The sequence below is a fragment of the Lycium ferocissimum genome, chromosome 6 (genome assembly GCF_029784015.1).
Source record: "Lycium ferocissimum isolate CSIRO_LF1 chromosome 6, AGI_CSIRO_Lferr_CH_V1, whole genome shotgun sequence".
Classification (NCBI taxonomy): Eukaryota; Viridiplantae; Streptophyta; class Magnoliopsida; order Solanales; family Solanaceae; genus Lycium; species Lycium ferocissimum.
The window spans coordinates 49,209,595-49,229,030 of NC_081347.1; the positions used below are offsets into that span (position 1 = coordinate 49,209,595).

Genomic DNA, 19,436 nt, shown 5'->3' on the forward strand with positions numbered 1-19,436 from the left:
AAAAGTATATTGAGTATTGTTGAGAAACCCATCAGGGGCCTTCTTTTTTTGTCAATATACTAGAGATTGAATATTTATATACTATACATTACTTAGATTTAGGGGCCTAGCTTATTTTCTATCAATAAATTAACTATTTCCTTTTAATGACAAAAAGTACTTAGAATACTTTATAATTTTTCAAAAACAAACTATATTGATGAAAACTGGGGTCCCCAAAATTGAGATGCCTAAAGCCTAGGCTTTAGAGGCTTCACCCAAAAGCCACCCCTGTGCACAGGTAATGTGCATGTAAAGCAAAATTGGTGTTGTGTAAAAGAGAGTTGCAAGAAAAAAAAATTACTTGAAGGAAGGTGTTTATAGTGATGGAGGTTTTGAATCTAACTTGTTCAAAGTTTGATCGAGTCACACGATGTTGTCAGACTGTCGCGGATGAGACAAATCAAGAGTATTATTGTTGGATCGATGAAGATTCTACCACAATAAATTTAGATTTCATTAAAGAAGGCGAGATATAAACGCCTTAACTTAAAATTATTTTATTTATATTTTTTAGCTATAATTATAGTTTCACCACCAATATGAAAGCCTATTAAGCTTGACCTATTTTAATCAGGTTGTGCACAATCTCGACACCGACGAGCATTGGGATTATTTTTAACTATAGGGCCGACCAGACACGCATGCAGCCATGCAATACTACAAACAAAAGATAAAAAAGGAACAAGAATCATAAGAACAATACAAAAATGAGAAAGAAACGATAAAGCAAAAGTAATCATCTTGCTTTCCATTTCCATACAAACATATTGCTTTTCCCACATGTGCACAGTTGTTTTTTGTTACGATATTAAATCATGAATTTGTGATTTATGCGCAAATGGTGAAAACTATTTATATAATTTGATAATTTAAATGGTAAATATAGATAAATTTTATAATAAACATTAATTATTAACTTGGAAAAATAAAATTAATCTTCTATAATAGATAAGCAACACCGATCGTGTAAAAAAGTTTGCACTATCAATTGATAGAATTTAAAGTCTTAAATCCTTTAACATTCTTATGATTGCACGTTCTTCGCTTAAACCCATTTAAGGTATTAACTAATTATGTATTATCAATCACTTCATCACCGCTCAGCTGTCTAATTTGCTATTATGAGCACTCATCAGATCTTCCAACCCGACAAATCTTACTATAATAACCTATTCAAGAAAAGGATTTAAATATAGTATTAGCTAATACTGATATTGTAAAGATTTTTTATATCATCATGTATTATTTAACTTATTTTATATAGTTGATTACTTCCTATTTATTTTAATTTTCAATCAATCACTCTTACACATAATGACATGTAATTAATTACGTTTTAAATGACTAGATTATGTAATTAATTTTCTCTCTAAATAAAAGTTTGTTGTTTGATATAAATTCATCTTTGCTGAGCACAACATCTATACATTAGGTAATTTTATTCTCTTTTATTTTGTTTTATTTTAAATTACATATTCATATTTAGCCTAAATGATAGGCTAAACACTTTGTGTTGAGCTATATCACACTAAACTACTAGGTATTCTGGTGAAAATGTTTTAATTAGCTAGGATTCACTAAGGATGGTGTTGAGGTCGTGAGAGCTAACTCAGTGTTGTTCAAATTGACGGTGGTCTTGTTGTTGTGCTTATTGGCGAGGTGGGCTCAGACATTGTTGGACTTGTTACGGATTGGACAATCTCCTTGCCGGCAGTTCGACCTAGTAAAAGTCCATCTGTAGCACCATCCCGAAGTGCGGTCCTGCCGTTAAAGGTTATTATATATAGCTGATTACTTCCTATTTATTTTAATTTTTCAATCAATCACTCTTACACATAATGACATGTAATTAATTACGTTTTAAATGACTAGATTATGTAATTAATTAATTTTAAGTTGTCAATATATTGCTCTTACACAATTACACGCAGTGATGCAGTTACCCCTTAAATGACTAGATTATGTAAGCGTATTTTATACCATCAATGCATAAAACTTGAACTTTTGGAGAAATTATTTCAAAACAAAAACAAAATAATGTATGGCTGATCGAACCATTACTACACCATTACGTACATAAAATAATGTGAAATTAATAAAAAGTTAGTTGTAAATTGGACCACTTGGTCGCGTGATTGTCTCAATTACATTACTAATCAATAGTTTCCAACTGATCAGGCAATCAGGATTTGAGTTGTGATTGCAGTGGTTCTATAAGATTTTGTTGTATACCAACTACACAAAGGTCATAATAGAGTTGTAAGTACTCCTCCATCTTTAACCAGAGGTCCAGGTTCGAATTCGGGATATGGAGTCGTTTTTGGTAAGACATCTTTCAAAGGAAACTTCCTGGAGCGAACCGGAATTAGTTGAGCGTCAAAGTGAGTACCCAACACCGTGTGGAAAACCAATAAATAAAAAAGATTTTGTTGTCTGTCTTTTGAGCTCACCCAACTACTCCTTGACTTTGCTCTTAATGGAAACACCAAGAATTGCCTGTGGCTGATGCTACTGGACCAGAGACCAAACACTGCTACAAATTCAACAACAACAAAAAAGTACCTAAAAAACGTCGACAAATCTTGTGTTTTCTGCTTTTTAGTGTGACTATTTTCACCATTTGGGTGAAAAGGACTCTTTCCTAGTCTGGCCTCCACTTGAACAAATCTGTGGAACATGATGGATCTTTTCAGAACATGTCTTTCTCCATTGCACATGATAACATGGACTTTTTGATACTGTCCACATTTCCCATCTCAAGAAAAAAACATCACCCTTTTTAATGGGATTCTTTAAAAGATACAGCCAGCTTGCTACAACTTTAAAAACAAAAATTCCTCTGAATAAATACCCCTGTTTTGCCCTGCATTTCTCTCTTGATTCATAGACATAACAGAACAAAAAGAGAGAATTATGGAATTCTTTCATCACGACAAAACACTCCTACTATCAGAATTGTTGACTATCTGCGTGATAGTTGTGGTTTCATCTCTAGGTCCAATCTATACACCTCCAGACGTCGAGCGATTAACTGATCGTTTCAGTAGATTACCCGTTAATCAGAAATATAATGCGTTTTTCGGAAGTGCTAATGTCCGTTTAACAAATAATGGATCAAGCGCTGATCTTATCTTAGACAAATCTTCAGGTACACTCCCCACATTCACTACAAATTAAACTGTAATTTGCTTCGAACTTCGTCGCTAAATTGCTCGTAGCTAACAGAATTTTTTGAATTGTTGTTTAGCTACAGAATTCGCTAATTCTTTTTTTAGTAATGATTACAATATAACAAATGTTTTGCATAAGTTTATACTATATTTAAACTTATTTCTGTCTGGTCGGTTCATCCATAGGTTCTGGACTGGTGTCAAGGGACAAATACTATTATGGTTTCTTCAATGCTGCTCTAAAACTGCCTGCTAATTTTACATCAGGAGTTGTAGTTGCTTTTTATGTAAGTTTCATGCATGCCTCAAATAGGAATACAGTCAAACCTTTCTATAACAGATTAACAGTCATCCTCTATAACAATATTTCGCTATAACTGCCATATTTTCTTATATTATATGTTTCCTATAACAACATTTTGTTATACCAGCCAAAAATATCAAGACAAACGATGATATTATAGAGAGGTTTGACTGCATATGGTTTCTTGATTGCTCTTTTATTTGATCATTTGGGCTAGTGCAATAATTTCTTCTTTTTTCTTTTATTTTATTTTATTTTTATTTGGGGCAATTTTCAGCTTTCTAATCAAAATATTTTCCCAAAAAACCATGACGAACTTGATTTTGAATTGCTTGGATATGAGAAGAGAAGGAGTTGGGTTTTACAGACCAATCTTTATGGTAATGGAAGTGTTGGCTCAGGGAGAGAAGAGAAGTTCTACCTCTGGTTTGACCCAACACAAGATTTCCATGAGTACACCATCCTCTGGAACAAGCATCACATAGTGTAAGCTACTTCAAATTCATTGAACAATGGGTTGAATACGTTGAAAACCCCTTAAACTAACCAGTAAATTTTATTTAAAGGCTCGAAATATGACATGTTACTATTGAGAACGTGAACACAAGATAAAGTGTTTTTGTTAGACACTTCGGACTCATATTGTGAAAAGTTTGTGGGTGTTCACAAGCATCAATTACGTAACTAAGTTGATCACATAAAATATGTCTCCTCTTTAATTATTACATTAGCATAAGTTGAAACATGCACAGGGTTTTACGACCTATTGAGACTAAAACATAAAATTAAAGGAGGTGACATATTTTAATTGGTTAATTTGTTTACATAATAGGCGCTTGAGTACACACCCAAAAGCTTTTTCAAAATTTTGAGTTGGAAATGCCTAATAAGAATACTTTATCATGTGTTCAGGTAATCAAACAATATATGCTATAGTTCGAATATTTAAATGAAATTAACTGACAAGTTTAAAGGGTTGTTTTATTCCGGCCTTGAACTATTGAATACTACTTCTTCTTCTTTTTTGCGTCTAAATATAATAACGAGTTTAAATTCTATATACTAACAGTGTAAAGGACTTTTTACATTATCAAATCACCTAAAAGATAACTACAAGAAACTGTCCTTAATAAGTGGAACTATTTACTTGACAAAAACGTTTACCCAATACAGCAGGTAAAGTTACACTGATAGCGTGAAAAATTCATTACATTATCGGTGTATATAAGTTAAATTCTTATAACTATTGCTCGGCAACTTTTGCAGATTTCTAGTGGACAATGTACCAATAAGAGAGGTAGTCCATAATACTGCAATCTCTTCTGTTTACCCATCAAAGCCAATGTCTATTTTTGCAACAATATGGGATGGATCAGAATGGGCAACACATGGAGGCAAATACCCAGTAAATTATACTTACGCCCCATTTGTAACATCATTAAAAGGAGTAGAATTAGAAGGGTGTGTAAGCCAGCAAAATGATACTTCATGTACTAATAAGAGAAGCACATCAAGTTTGGATCCTGTTGATGGAGAAGAATTTGTGAAGTTGTCACAACAGCAAATGATAGGGTTGGAATGGGCAAGGAGGAAGCATATGTTTTACTCGTATTGCCAAGATACTAAGAGATACAAAGTCCTACCACCAGAATGCACTGCTAATTAATATGTAACATATGGTTGGTCTTATTTTTTGTTCCTAACGTATTCAAAGAATTGATACTTTAGAAGATAATAATGTAATAAGAGTGTATACATTGTTCGTGTAAGGATTTTTTTAGAGCACCAGTCGCTTGAAGGACATTTATAGGTGAGCTTAAAATATGAGTTCTGTAATCCTGAAAATAGGTTACCCAATTGGAAAAGATGTTGATGAGTAAAGGCTTAATACCTAGATAGCCCCTTAAAATTGGCATGTTTTGTAAGATAGACATTCAAACTTAGCTAGTGACCAGATAGATACTTAAACTTGACAAAAATGTGTCTTTTAAACACCTTTGTATATAAGATCAAGTGTGTGAAACACACATGCTTCGAATGTGTTTGATAGACCAATTATAAAATGACACTTGTAATTTATTTTTTTCTAATTAGTATAACTAAAACATAAACTAAAGTACAATATGAAAAAAGAAATACAACCCCACCCATCCCAAGATCATCCCCTCCATTTTCCCATCCCCTAGACCGTTAATCCATTTCTCAAACCAGAGGCCTACTTCACTTCTTAATTATGGTGTCTTTTTTCATGTCTTAATTTTTAGCTCTATTCTTGATTAATTTTATTTTTCTGAATTTGGATTTTTTCTTTAAACAAGTCATTCCCGGCAGAGTAACTTTTCTGATGCAAACCCAATTGCAAAAAATCGGATAAAATTTTAGTGATGGTGGAGACGGAATGAGTGGGTTTGAAGATTTTTTGTGCAGAGGAGAGGACAGAATCAAAGGAATTCAATGGTAATGGCATTTTTCTACTAATTTAGACTGGAATGACCATCTCTTTCGGTTATATGCTCACAGGAGATGTGAAGAAGATAGACGGAAATTTGATCTTCATTTTGTCTAGCTTCGTTTTCGGGAGACGAGTTCATGTCGGAGTATCCATTTTTGGAGATTGTTGAATTTTTAAGGTTTTTTTTCAGATAAAACAAAAAAAAAAAGTTAAGAAAAGCATACTCACGCTCGTAAAGTTGTTTGTGAAGCACGTGATTTGCCACATGTGACTCTTGTGTTTAAAAGACATCATTAGCGAAGTTTGAGTGTCTATCTTACAAAACATGTCAAGTTTAAGCGGCTATATATCAAGGTATTAAACCATGAGTAAAAGTTTTTTATACACGTATAGTATATAAACTCATGATAATATTAGATGAGAGAATTCTACATGTTCTGTTAGTACTAAAGCACGAATTAGTTTCTATTATTTAAAAGTTTGTTAATTTGTGTTTCTAAGTGTTCGATAAATTGACAAGAATAAGGTTTAATTGCTAATAATTGCAAATGTCCTTTATCCTTTTGGAAACAGAAGCACTGGATTCTTAAAGCTCTTTAAACTACGTTCTCGCCTTACCATTTAAACAAACTTCTTAGTTCTTCCAATTTAATACGGTTAGCCACAATTTTACACCCGTTCTACATTGACTATTGTGGACCAATTTTAATTGCATTTTACTGAACTAAAGTTTCATCTAAAAAAATACTCCAAATCCCATACTAGTTGTCATGTTTCGCTTCTCGCGAGTCATACTATCTGAACTTCAACTAGCATTTTAAATTATGATTTCCCATCAAATTAACATGAATTTTTTTTATAACATGTAGTACTTATAGATAGTTTTTGTAATATTTAAATTTTAAATATTGAATTGATCTAATTCAATTTAACTTCGAAAATGAGTCAAATTGACTTTTAAAAATGAAAGCATGACAACTAATTTGGGATACAGCACTATTCAGTATGAAAGGGCAAATGCCATGTAAGTTACTACGATAAACTCACATAATGGTTCACTGACGTACATAGAGTAATTAAAGAAAAGGAAACCATCATAACTTAATATGCACCGAAGAAGAAATCCACCAAAGGTTGCAGAAAGAAATTTTCCTAACTTTTCTCCTACCTAAAGGAGGGCATGTTCTAATGAAACCAATAAGTTACTTAGCATACATTTCTATGAAGTTTTGGATGCCAGCAGAGCTCGTATACCTTATGGTGCTAGATTGGTAATAATAAGCAGCTCTTTGCTTAAAATTCCTAAGAGAGATCATCAATTCAAGCCTTAGTGGACAAATTGCCTGGTATTTGTGCTAGTGGAATACACCAGGTACCCCCCAAAGAATTAGTTGAGGTGCAAAGAGAAACTGACACGGACACCACGAATTAAAAAAAATACTGACTAAATAGTGATGAATGAAGCAACGAATTGGGCAGTGCATTAGTTGAGAAAGATGCTAAATGCAAGGTGTTTCTGCAATCAAAAGAGATTTGTATAAACCTGATAAGGTGCTGAAACAACACAGATGGTAAAATTGTTGGGCAAAAGACAAAATTCAGAGTTCAATACAATAAGTCAAGTCTGTAATATGATGACTCACAGTTTTGTACAGTTCGAACCTTCGATAGGATGTTTCTACCAACATCCACTGTATGTATACCTATCACCTCCACCAACAGAAGAAATCAACTAGTGTTTGTCTCACAATTATTCAGGCAAAACGACATTCACTATAACATCTTAATCACATGTGAAATGTCAAAATTCAGGGTTCAATACAATAAGAAGTCAAGTTTGTAATGGTTCACAGTTTTGTACCATTCGAACCTTCGATAGGGGGTGTTTCTACCAACATCCACTGTATGCCTATAACCTCCTCCAACAACAGGTATCAGGGTAACTCTCTCTATCCTCCAAGGCTAGGGCAAAAGAGAAGAAATCAACTAGTGTTTGTCTCACAATTATTCAGGCAAAACGACATTCACTATAACATCTTAATCACATATGAAATGCCACCATCACTACAACTAGAATTCTTCTATACGTGTTGAAATTCTAAACCAGGAAGCATATAACAAAACAAGTCGGATTGATCTAAGAGATACATCAAGGAACAAACTCTGTTTTCACTTCAGAAATGGAGAAGCTATTTCCAAAGGAATGGTATAGGTTGCCAAATGTACTATAATTATACTACACTAAATAGATTCAGATTCAGTCACATTTTTTTCAACTATAATTTCTTTCCCAGGGGAAAGTAAGTCATATCTTGAAGGCCAAGCATCACTACAACTAGAATTCTTCTATACGTGTTGAAATTCTAAACCAGGAAGCATATAACAAAACAAGTCGGATTGATCTAAGAGATACATCAAGGAACAAACTCTGTTTTCACTTCAGAAATGGAGAAGCTATTTCCAAAGGAATGGTATAGGTTGCCAAATGTACTATAATTATACTACACTAAATAGATTCAGATTCAGTCACATTTTTTTTCAACTATTAATTTCTTTCCCAGGGGAAAGTAAGTCATATCTTGAAGGCCAAGCATCACTACAACTAGAATTCTTCTATACGTGTTGAAATTCTAAACCAGGAAGCATATAACAAAACAAGTCGGATTGATCTAAGAGATACATCAAGGAACAAACTCTGTTTTCACTTCAGAAATGGAGAAGCTATTTCCAAAGGAATGGTATAGGTTGCCAAATGTACTATAATTATACTACACTAAATAGATTCAGATTCAGTCACATTTTTTTTCAACTATTAATTTCTTTCCCAGGGGAAAGCAAGTCATATCTTGAAGGCCAAGCAGGCGCATGCAGCACAACATACAGGCAAGAAAGATTTATAAAAACAAAACACTAGCAGAAAAAACCAACCATGAATCAGTAATCTAAAAGCTAAAAACAAGAAGAATTCCACAAAAACACAATTTATGATTATCAAAATTTTAAATTGAATTATGTATTATATGCATGCCAAATGGTTTCTCCTCAATGAATGAGCTTCGTTTTCTCGTTTACACCTAAATTTTTAGCTCATTTGATCTTTCCTTCAGTCCAAACAATGGCAATTGCACACGGAAATATGTCCATACTGATAGTAAAAACCAAACTATGTGCAAGGCCAAAACGCACAATACAAATTCACAAAAATAAAATCTAATTCATGATTCATATTGCAGTCATTTAATAAAAGTTCAAATCCAAAACATAAAGCTCACTTCAAAATCCTTCTCAGAACTTCAAAACCATAGCATTAAAGTACTCAAAATCAGCAGTAAAACAGAAGCATAAACGAAATCTAACGGTATGATTTCTGGAACCTAGAACGAGCACCACGACCACCAAACTTCTTGGGCTCACATCGTCGAGGATCAGCAACAAGCAAAGTCCTATCATATCGCACAAGTATATCCTTAATCTCCTTCTTAGATTGTTCATCAACATACTTCTGGTAAAACGCAACAAGTGCCTTCGCGATGGATTGACGAATAGCGTAGATTTGTGAAGTGTGACCTCCCCCTTTCACACGGATCCTCATATCTACTCCAGCAAAACGGTGTCGTCCTAACAGTAAAATAGGTTCGACGGCCTTGTACCTGAGAAATGATGTCATACAATTATGCAGTTAATGAAGGGGCAATCTTAAGATGGAAAATAACATTAGGTGCAAATTAGGCACTAGACTGATGGGGGTATTTGTGAGCCATTTCAAATACGTTGAGAACATTTTTGATAAAACGGGTGGAAGGAGAAACAAATTTGATCGAATACGCGAAAGAAGAGCATTTTTGAGCCATTTTTAATACGTTAAGGACATCTTTGACACTTTTAACATTTAAATAATATAATCTGATTGTGTATAAAACAAAAGGGAAATTTTCAAAAATAAACAGTGCATCTACTTAGTATAATCATATATAAATAAATTTGGTCCAATAGGCGGACACGGTTTTTTTGAGCCATTTCTAATACGTTAAGAGCATTTTGCAATTTTGATTCACTAGGTGGTAGGAGGACATTTTTAGCCAATTATAATACGCTAAGGGAATTTACAACCATTTTCGTTTAAATTATATAAGCTGATAGTGTATAAAATAGGGTTAATAGCGCTTTTTGTCCCTCAATTATTGGTAAATTCTAATTTAGATCCTTGTGATATCTGACTAAGCACAGTTAACTTCAATTAATTGAAATGCGCACTTTTGATCACAATATTCACAAATTTACCACAATCATTAGTCATTCCACCACTTAATTACTCATGTATTAAGTTAAGGTTGTACTGTTACTCCACATTTGACAGTCGTATACGTTCTAAAAGCAGTTCCATGACAACATACTCCTTACATAAAGGGACTAAAAACACACATTTCTCTTAATTGAAGGCTAAATATGCTGCGTCACATATCACAAGTACCAAAATCCGAATATACCTATAATTTAGGTACCAAAAATACTATTAACCCAAAAAATTATAGACAGATAGCGCGGATTCGCGTATCTACTCCAGCAAAACGGTGTCGTCCTAACAGTAAGATAAGTCGTTCAGAGCATGATAATATGTTAAGAGCGTTTTTTATCGGAAAAAGAGACAAATTTGATCGAATATGTGGAAGAATATCATTTTTAATACATTAAGTACATTTATATGACACTTTTAACATGGATACCCATATCTAAACGGTGTGGTTGTAAGAGTAAAAGTAGGTAACCTGAGAATTTCAGGTTGGACAAGCTCGATAGGAACACCGTTGATTTTGATCAAACCTTTCCCACGTTTGCAGTGTGTTACTGCTACCGCTGTCTTCTTCCGACCGAAACATTGTACTGACTCCGCTGTTGCCGCCGCCGCCTCCATCTTGTTGTTCTTCTCTGCTTTGCTTTTGCTTTGGGAGAAATGGCTAACCCTAGGTCTGGAGGTTTTTAAGGTGCAATGAGGTCTTAAATATTAGGGTTTTATTTTGGGCTTTCAGATTTGTTGAGTAGTGAGTTTGGGCTACCTACTTGGGTTTTATTTGTGGGCCGAATCCTGTAATCAGTAAATAATTGGATTAAATTGGCAAATAATCAAATGTTAGTCATTAATGGGAAAACTACTATATATATACATTAAGGAGAAATATTTACGAAACGTGAAGATAATTTTTCTTATTTACAAAACATAACGATATATTACGAACCATGACGGATTTTCATATATTTTTCCTTTTTTAATTTTTTTTCCAGAAAATATATTTTTTTTAAAATAATAATTTTTTTAAAAAAGAAATTTTATTTTTAAAAAATTAATTTTTTAAAAAAAATATTAATTTTTTTTTTTTGCTCAAAGGCATAAAAAATTATCTCAAATTTTTGTGTATGAAATGTATATGTGTGAGCGAAATTTTTAATATAATTGTCATACACAAAATTGTGAGCGAAAACTTTAAGCCTTGAATATTGTATGAAAGTTGTTACAATATTTGTTGTAGTTGTATTAATTTTCCAGAAACCTAATATGAACTTTATACAAAAAATGTGAATGAAATTTTAAGTCTTGAGGGAGATATACACATTTTATACCATTCTCACGCATAAAATTTTGAGCGCAATGTTTAAGCCTTGATCGAGATACACACTTCATACGTTCTTCATACATAAAATTTGAACGAACTTTTTAAGCCTTGAGCAAGATATACACATTTCATACACAAAACTTGAGCGATTACTTTAAGTCTTGAATGTTGTATAAAAATTGTATACAATGTTGTTGTAGTTGTATTAATTTTACAGAAATCTAATATGAACTTTATACACGAAAATGTGAGCGAAATTTTAAGACTTGAGCGAGATACAAATTTCATCTTTGTTTTCATACACACAATTTTGAGCAGATTTTTTAAGCCTTGAACGAGATATACACATTTCATACATTTTTCATACCATTTTCATACACTAAATTTTGAGCAAACTTTTTAAGCTTTGAGCGAGATATACACATTTCATACAACTTGCATACGTAAATTTTTGAGCGAAAAAAATATTTTAAAAAATTTATAAAAAAAAACATGTTTTGTATAGGTTTTGTAATGTTATGTTTTGTAAATATAAAACTGTTGTCAAGTTTCATAAATATTTCTCCTTAAAATGTATATATACGTAGTTGTCCCTAATTTAAATGTTATTTAACATTTAGCCTTTTTCTAACACGGTTTTGGATAAAAATACTCCATCTGAAATACAAATACTCTAGCAAAACGTGTTTAAGTTCGAAGATTTGACAATTCATGGAATTTGAACTGATAAATGTTCAAACTCCAATAGTTGTTTTTGGAGTTCTTCCGTGTTTTAAGAAAGGATATTTTGTTCCAAATATATCTTTTGTGTCAAAGAATTGACTATTTTTTAATTAAATTTCAAACTGTGGCTAAATATTAATAATTGGTTTAAAGTGGCCATGCCATCTAATTTTTTTCATAATAGTTTTGTGGGGAAGTCTATTCAATGTCATTTAAGGCGCAACCAATTCTTAAAATTTTTGTATCCATAGCAGTTAAGGGCCGGTTTCTAACATTAATATCACCATTGTTGCAGGCTACAAGAAGTGGACCTCCAATTTCGAATATGAAATGTGAGTTTTAATCGAGTATAGGTGGAAAAACGTGTTTCTTCTTCCAACGGCAATTGTATGCAAGATTTCATTGAGTAAATTAACAAAACCACATAAAGATCACCAGAATCGCAAGCATGAAAATTGTGGATCATCAATTTCAACTATGAAAAGTAAGTTTAAATCAAATGAGTGTTAATGAAAATTTTGAAAACATTGGAAAGGATGAAGATTAGCTATATAAACTGCCAAAATCTTTGCGTATTAATAGAAAATACGAAAACTACTCATAAAAAGGATGATAGGTTAAATTATGGGTTTTTAGTCTTACGTATGAAAATATTGGCTATTAATCTAAAGGGTGGATCCGACTCCTCTCCATAAAAATAGGAGTATATTTATGGACAAGATGATATATAGCTTAGGAGGTCACGGGTTCGAGCTGTTAAGACAACCTCTTGCAGAAAAGACTGCGTAAAATAGACCCTTATGGTCCGGCCCTTTCGCGGACCCTGCGCATAGTGGAGTTTAGTGCCTTTGGGCTGGCTTTTTATAATATGTAGCTTAGATTGTGGGATTAATAAAAAATTTGGAAGAAAACTATATTAATTATCTAAACCATGATTAGGGCCTTGTATTAATCAATTAAATCATAGCTGTTAATTTTAACCTATGCCATGTATCTTAAATCCAAGCAAGAACTTGAGGAAGATGGAGAGAAGAGAAAAGGAGAAGAGCCAACAAAAACTTGGCGAAGAGAAATGGAGAAGAGCCGGTTCGCTAACAGATTGGGTTTCAAGCCTTGATAAAAAAAAAATTTGGGTCATGAAGCTGCTTTTTGAGTTTTAAATAATACTTTTAAAGAAGTTGGGTGATTTTCCGCCAACTTCATCAAATTTAATTGCCAATAATGATATTTAGGGAATTAAGTGATTGACTTTGTAGCTAGAAAAATAAAATTGTTTTGATTTTACTATAAATCTATTAGTATTAGTTAAGTGATCTTTTGTGTAATTCTCTTTATTTCATCATGGCAAGAATAGAGGAATGTTGTTTAAACAACCGAACAAAATAATATAAAGTATAATATTTCACCAGATACTGTCTACCAACTAATGTATCGAGTAAGTTTTTTTACCAAAATTCAGACATATGGAAATAAGTTTTCTATTTTTTTCTTTAATCTCTAATGAGATTTGAACTTAATTGCATCCCGTGATTTTTACTTACTTCATCGACCCTTTGGATGCATGCAACTGAATAAAGTCTAGCGTATTACCAGTTTACATCATTACATTTTGCACCACAAAAGGGTGTTGTGTGATGAATAGGATTTCTTCACTCTTAATTAGAGTTTTGAGTTCAGGTCCTCGAAATGGAGAAACCCCCAATAACAAGTGATCTCCCCTTTAATTAGCCTTACGCAATGCAATCCAAATTAATCAGACCAGTAATATTAAATACCAAACGATTATAAAAAAACATCCTTACACTTTGTGTTTGCACATCAAAGTAATTTTCAAACAAACGCATAACTTTTCATTGTGAAAAAGAAAAGATAAGAATTCATGGATGCAGCTATCCGACGTGGGAGATCAGATGTTGGAGACTTCTTTCTTGATGATTGAGACTAGATAGTTGAATCTGGTCAAACGATCTTAATAGTAATTGATTTGAAGGAAATTGCATGTTACCACCCGTTTTCTGGTTCAATTATGCTTTTTTCCTTCTTTTTTTTTTCAACAAAGCTTAAGTTAAGAATTTGCATGAGTTTTCTAATATAATAATAGCTACACCTACAAATATGATTTTCTCTGTCCAACATAAATATTACGTAAAATTAATCGGAGTAGAAATGCAAGAAGCTTTTCTTTAGCTGCCAAGAAATGGAGGAAATTCTACTGGCGAGTGTATTTGCATGCTTTTTGAGTGGGTGTCTGTGATTTTCCATTTTCTTATTCGTCAAAATATTACATAAATTGCCGGGAAATTTAACGGGGAGAGCAAGCGAAATCTGATAGAAACGGGTTATTGAAAAACGACAAATACTTACTCGTGCTCACAATTAGGGTGTCAAATGATCGGGTTGGAATAATGGACGAGCCAAAATGGATTGAACTAATAAATAGTTCGGGTCATAACTGTCCAAAATTTGCTCTGGTAAAAAATGATCAAGTCAATTTAGACTAAATAATGGGTCATGACGAACCCCACCAACTTATAATTATTTTTCATTTGTTTGTTTGTTCTTTTATAACTTGTTTTATTATCGAATAAAACTAACATAAGGTTTTTAAACTAACTTGGACTGTGCTCAGAATGACCCGCGCAATGAATATATGTTCACCCCAACATCCTCAAATTTGAACGATTTGGATGGGTTATATTTTGAGAGCCGAAATTTGACACCCCTACTTTACAGTTAACACTATTAATCATTTTAAATTTCAATCTCTAAATACCAAAATTAACAAACTTAAGCTTGAGGCGGGGCGGGTTTAACGTTACGTGGGTGCGGTGCGGGGCCGGTTGCGAGTTTCTTGTCTTCTTTTGTCTGTTATCACTAGCTATTTTCCTGTTTGTTTCCTCATTTTTATGTAATGCTTTCCTTTAATATTTATTAAGTAGGGCACGTGTCCTTTGGCTAAGTCACCGCGGCGGAAGAGTCGCGGTGACTGCCTTGAAGTACAATTTCCATCGAGCGGCAAATTCCGAAGGTATAAAGGATCGTTAGGCCACAATTTCACGGTTTGTATTCGTACTAGAAATCAGAATCAAACGAGCTTTTACCCTTCTGTTTCACACGAGATTTCTGTTCGGAGAATTGTTTTATGTTTTTCCCCTTAAAGCTCTAATTTCTTACTTTAATAATATGCTTTGTCTTGCCAAGCATAAATGTAGTGTAGACGCTAAAATGAACGGGGTTAGGAATGCAAAGCTTGGATTTTTAACACATTTGGCAGCTCAATCAAAATTATTATAGCAGCTAGCTAAATATATATAAAAAAAATATATACATTAATTATGTTCAAAATATGTATCATACTTATTTTATAGATTAATATATAAATTATATATATTTTCGGCTATTATTTTGGTGCGCCCTATGCAGTGTAAGTTTTTCTTTTACCTACTTCCTCCGTCCTAAAAAGATTGTCTTAGTTATTATTTGGACAAAGGATACTTTGATCATAATTTTTTTAAATACTTTCTAAATATTTTGAATTGTTAACTATTGTAACCTATAAGTAGTACTTTTTATATAGTTTCTAAATATGTAAATTTTATTTCAAAAATAATAAAGATCTTATGTCTGAATTCACAACCAACATTAGTTAACTTGACCCTCGTTACTCCAAACCAAGACAATCTTTTTGGGACGTACTATATCTTTAGTAGCATTTGGCCCGTGCTAAGCCCGGGCCCAAACTATATTAAAATTTATATTTGCAACTTTTTTTTGTGTGCTTGTCTGCTACTCTAACTCTTTTTTTTTTTTTTTTTGTAATATTGTTATATCAGTTGTAAAGGTAGTTCAACAATTTCTCAATATTTTAAAAAATATATTAAATCATATAAAAAAATTGCATGTTTAAAAATAACTTTTTTCCTAGAGCTTATTTAGACTTACTTTTTATTTCAGACAAATGCATGCACGAAAGCTCTTTTCCTTTTTATTTTACTGAATTTTTTGAGATTAAAGTCCTTACTGATTCAAAATTGAGTTTTACCTATATGTTGGATTAACTTAATTATTTTTTCCCAATTAAACTTATGTTGGTTAACTCAATTTTTGGAAGAAAAAAATAATCACGCCATTCAAACAATATCACAAATATTTAATGCTAAAAATTGTTGTATGATAACATAAATGCAGTTAACTAATAAATAAAGATAGCATTTCAAATTAAAATAATTAAAGTCTTGAAAGGACGATAGGAATTGGGAAGTTAAAAAATTTATTTGTTTTTCTTACTTTAATTTTTCTTTGTCCTTAAAAATTGCATGTTAAGAAAAATGATGTATTGTTTATTTTTTCTTAATTTAATTTTTTTTCAGAAATCTATACTGTAATTTCTTACACGATGTAGTTTTAGTATACATCTAACTAACCATTTGTCTTAAATTGTATAAAACTATGTTTATCTCATCTTTTGTAAACATTCTAATATCCAAAAATATGGAAAAATCACTCTTGTTTGGAATTACTTAGTAGTATTATTATTATCCAGAGAGCTTAACTGTATTTTTTAATTGTTTTTTTCAAACGTTTTTAGTTCCATATGAAAAATAATTTTTAATTTAATAATTAAGCATGTTCTGAGGTAGAAGAGAATGTCGCGACTACTTTTTTACTTGTCTATAATAAATTTCATAGGAAAAAATATTATTTGAAACAATTTTAATAATCATTTTCACATAAAACAAATACAATAACTTTTGGATCAATTTGGTGAATAAATAGATATTTGTGGTGTCACTATCATCTTTTTCACATCATCACGCCTTGTAGTATTTTTAAAAAAACCATATAGTTATTCAAATTTACCAAAATGGGTTAAAACTTACAAGGTAATTAAAACTTCAATTAGGGGTAAAATGGACCAAAAAAATTTTGTGAGGACTACAAAACTTTGAGATCTTCTCTTATATATAGCAGTAAAGTAACGTGTTTTTGGGTGTTTTTAAGGTGTATCTAGGGAGAGTCCGCAAATTAAATGACCCAAAAAGTGGGAATTTGAGACCAAAATAACCCATTAAAAAAAAGTTACATAAGTACCTTTTTCGCACTAATTTAGTGCGCAATAGGGGTATAAAAAAAGGGGTCCCCTTCTTCTTCCCCACTGATCGGTCCGCCCACCATTTTTTAAAAAAAAAACATCAACAACCAAAAAACACTGGTCCCCACATTAAAAAAACATCATTTTCGTATTATTTTTTAACCCAAAAGTCAATATTTTTGGTATATTCAAGGCAAGGAACAAGTTTCAAAGCTTGGATTTCGGAATAAAGCGGCGTAAAACTCGATTCAAAAACTCAAAAGCAACCTTTAATCTAGGTATTTTACTATGAATTTTCTATTACATTGTTAAATATATTATTATACTAAGCATGATTATTGTGTAATAGTTGCAGATTTCGAAAAAAAAAAACTTTTACTCAATTTTTTCTTGCGCAATTAGGGGTTGTCCACTGCCCCTTTTCTCGTTATTTTTTTTAATTTTTTTTATTAATTAATTGTTAATTGTTAGTTAGCTAATTGTTTATTTGTTAATTTTTTATTAACTAATTGTTAATTATTTTTAGCTAATTTTTTATTTATTAATTATTTATTTAGTATTTGTTAATTGTTTGTTAGCTAATTGTTTATTTGTTAATTATTTATTTAGTATTTGTTAATTATTTTATTTAGTATTTTTTTAATTGTTTGATTAGCCAATTGTTTATTTGTTAATTGCCTATTTGTTAATTATTTATTAGTTATTTGCTAATTGTTTGCTAGCTAATTGTTAATTATTTGATAGTGAATTGTTAATCTTTATAATTTTATTTGTGAAAGATTTGTTAATTGTTTGATTAGCTAATTGTTTATTGTTTGATAATGAATTGTTAATCTGTATATCTTTATTTGTTAATTGTTTGATTAGTGCTAATTAGAAATTGAACATCCTTAGTTTAGGATTGAACGTCCTTAGTTTAGGATTGAACATCCTTAATTTAGGTTTGAACATCCTTAGTTTATGATTGAAAATCCTTAGTTTAGGATTGAACATCCTTAGTATAATTTTTCGATAAAAAATTACATAATTAATATTACATGTTAATGATTAATTAAAATTGAGTAAAACAGATAGTCCCGACCCCCTTCATCCGGGGCCCTTCGAGCCAGAGGTCCTTCATCTACAGCAGCATCATAGGTCCCAACTAGTATAGGATGAGGATGTAGCTGCCAGCCGCTTGTTCCGTCCCCGGTTGATGGAACAAGCATGGGGATATTTTAGGCGCTTGACCCCCACATCGTCACATAGTAGATATACTATATCAGGGCAGTATCTACCGTTGTGTCGCTACTGGTCGGGTACAGCATGATAGGGCTCTTTGTGACTGTCATGATTGAGCGATGGCGATCGGAGACTCATACATTTTATCTTCGCACTGGTGAGGCCACCATCACCCTTCAGGATATAGAGGTCATTTACGATCTACAGGTAGATGGACGCGCACTGTATATTGAGGAACCTCAGCAGATGCCGTCGTATTAGAAGGAGTTAGCTAGGCTCACTGGTTTCGCGCCTTAGGAGGGTGATATATAGGAACAGACTCGGGTGTCGATGCATTCCCTCTCTACTCACTTGCGCCTCGTAGACATGGAGCATCCGATTACAGAGGCCACACCTCAGGTGGATGTTGACCAACGTGCTCGTCTGTACCTTCTTCATATTCGGGGGCATCCTGTTCCCGAACATATCGGGTTCCCGTGTGAGCTTGAGGTATCTGCAGTTTCTGGAGCATCTGGGCGATTTGGGATGTTGTAATTGGAGCGTTGTTGTTCTGTCTTATGGGCTCGAGGACCGATGTCGTTGCATTTTGCCCGCTCCTCCAGGTAGTATATTTAAGTGTGTGTAATTTTATTCTAAATATAGCTTTTTGAAATGACGACTAATAAAATATTTTTTTAATAACCCTTTCAGATATGGGTGTGGACTAGGATAAGACTTTTTCAGCCCCATAGCTGCTCACCCTCCGCTTGACTATATTGTTGATAGGGTGCCATACGCGCGGAGATGGACGGGAAGCGTAATCCGAGATGCGGATACGCACCAC

The 19,436-nt window shown here is 32.6% G+C and overlaps 2 protein-coding genes across 4 annotated transcripts; one reads left to right on the plus strand and one right to left on the minus strand.

Moving 5' to 3' along the window:
- Positions 1-2,602: 2,602 nt before the first annotated feature.
- Positions 2,603-6,299, plus strand: LOC132059755 (probable xyloglucan endotransglucosylase/hydrolase protein 33). 3 transcript variants are annotated; one of them, XR_009415723.1, is made up of 5 exons: positions 2,605-3,190; positions 3,399-3,499; positions 3,794-4,002; positions 4,783-5,752; positions 5,835-6,296. XR_009415723.1 is itself a non-coding variant. In XM_059452527.1 (4 exons), the coding sequence occupies exons 1-4, from the start codon at positions 2,956-2,958 to the stop codon at positions 5,180-5,182; spliced, it is 876 nt and encodes a 291-aa protein (XP_059308510.1). In that variant the 5' UTR covers positions 2,603-2,955; the 3' UTR covers positions 5,183-6,299. The 3 variants fall into 3 exon arrangements, 2 of the variants coding, with proteins under 2 accessions (XP_059308510.1, XP_059308509.1); XM_059452527.1 differs by having other exon boundaries at positions 2,603-3,190; positions 3,863-4,002; positions 4,783-6,299; XM_059452526.1 differs by having other exon boundaries at positions 4,783-6,297.
- Positions 6,300-9,136: 2,837 nt separating this feature from the next.
- Positions 9,137-10,942, minus strand: LOC132059756 (small ribosomal subunit protein uS9-like). The gene is made up of 2 exons (XM_059452528.1): positions 10,735-10,942; positions 9,137-9,618 (listed from the first exon to the last, which is right to left on the minus strand). Exons 1-2 carry the CDS (start codon positions 10,878-10,880, stop codon positions 9,321-9,323), a joined length of 444 nt encoding a protein of 147 aa, XP_059308511.1. The 5' UTR covers positions 10,881-10,942; the 3' UTR covers positions 9,137-9,320.
- Between the last annotated feature and the right edge of the window lie 8,494 nt (positions 10,943-19,436).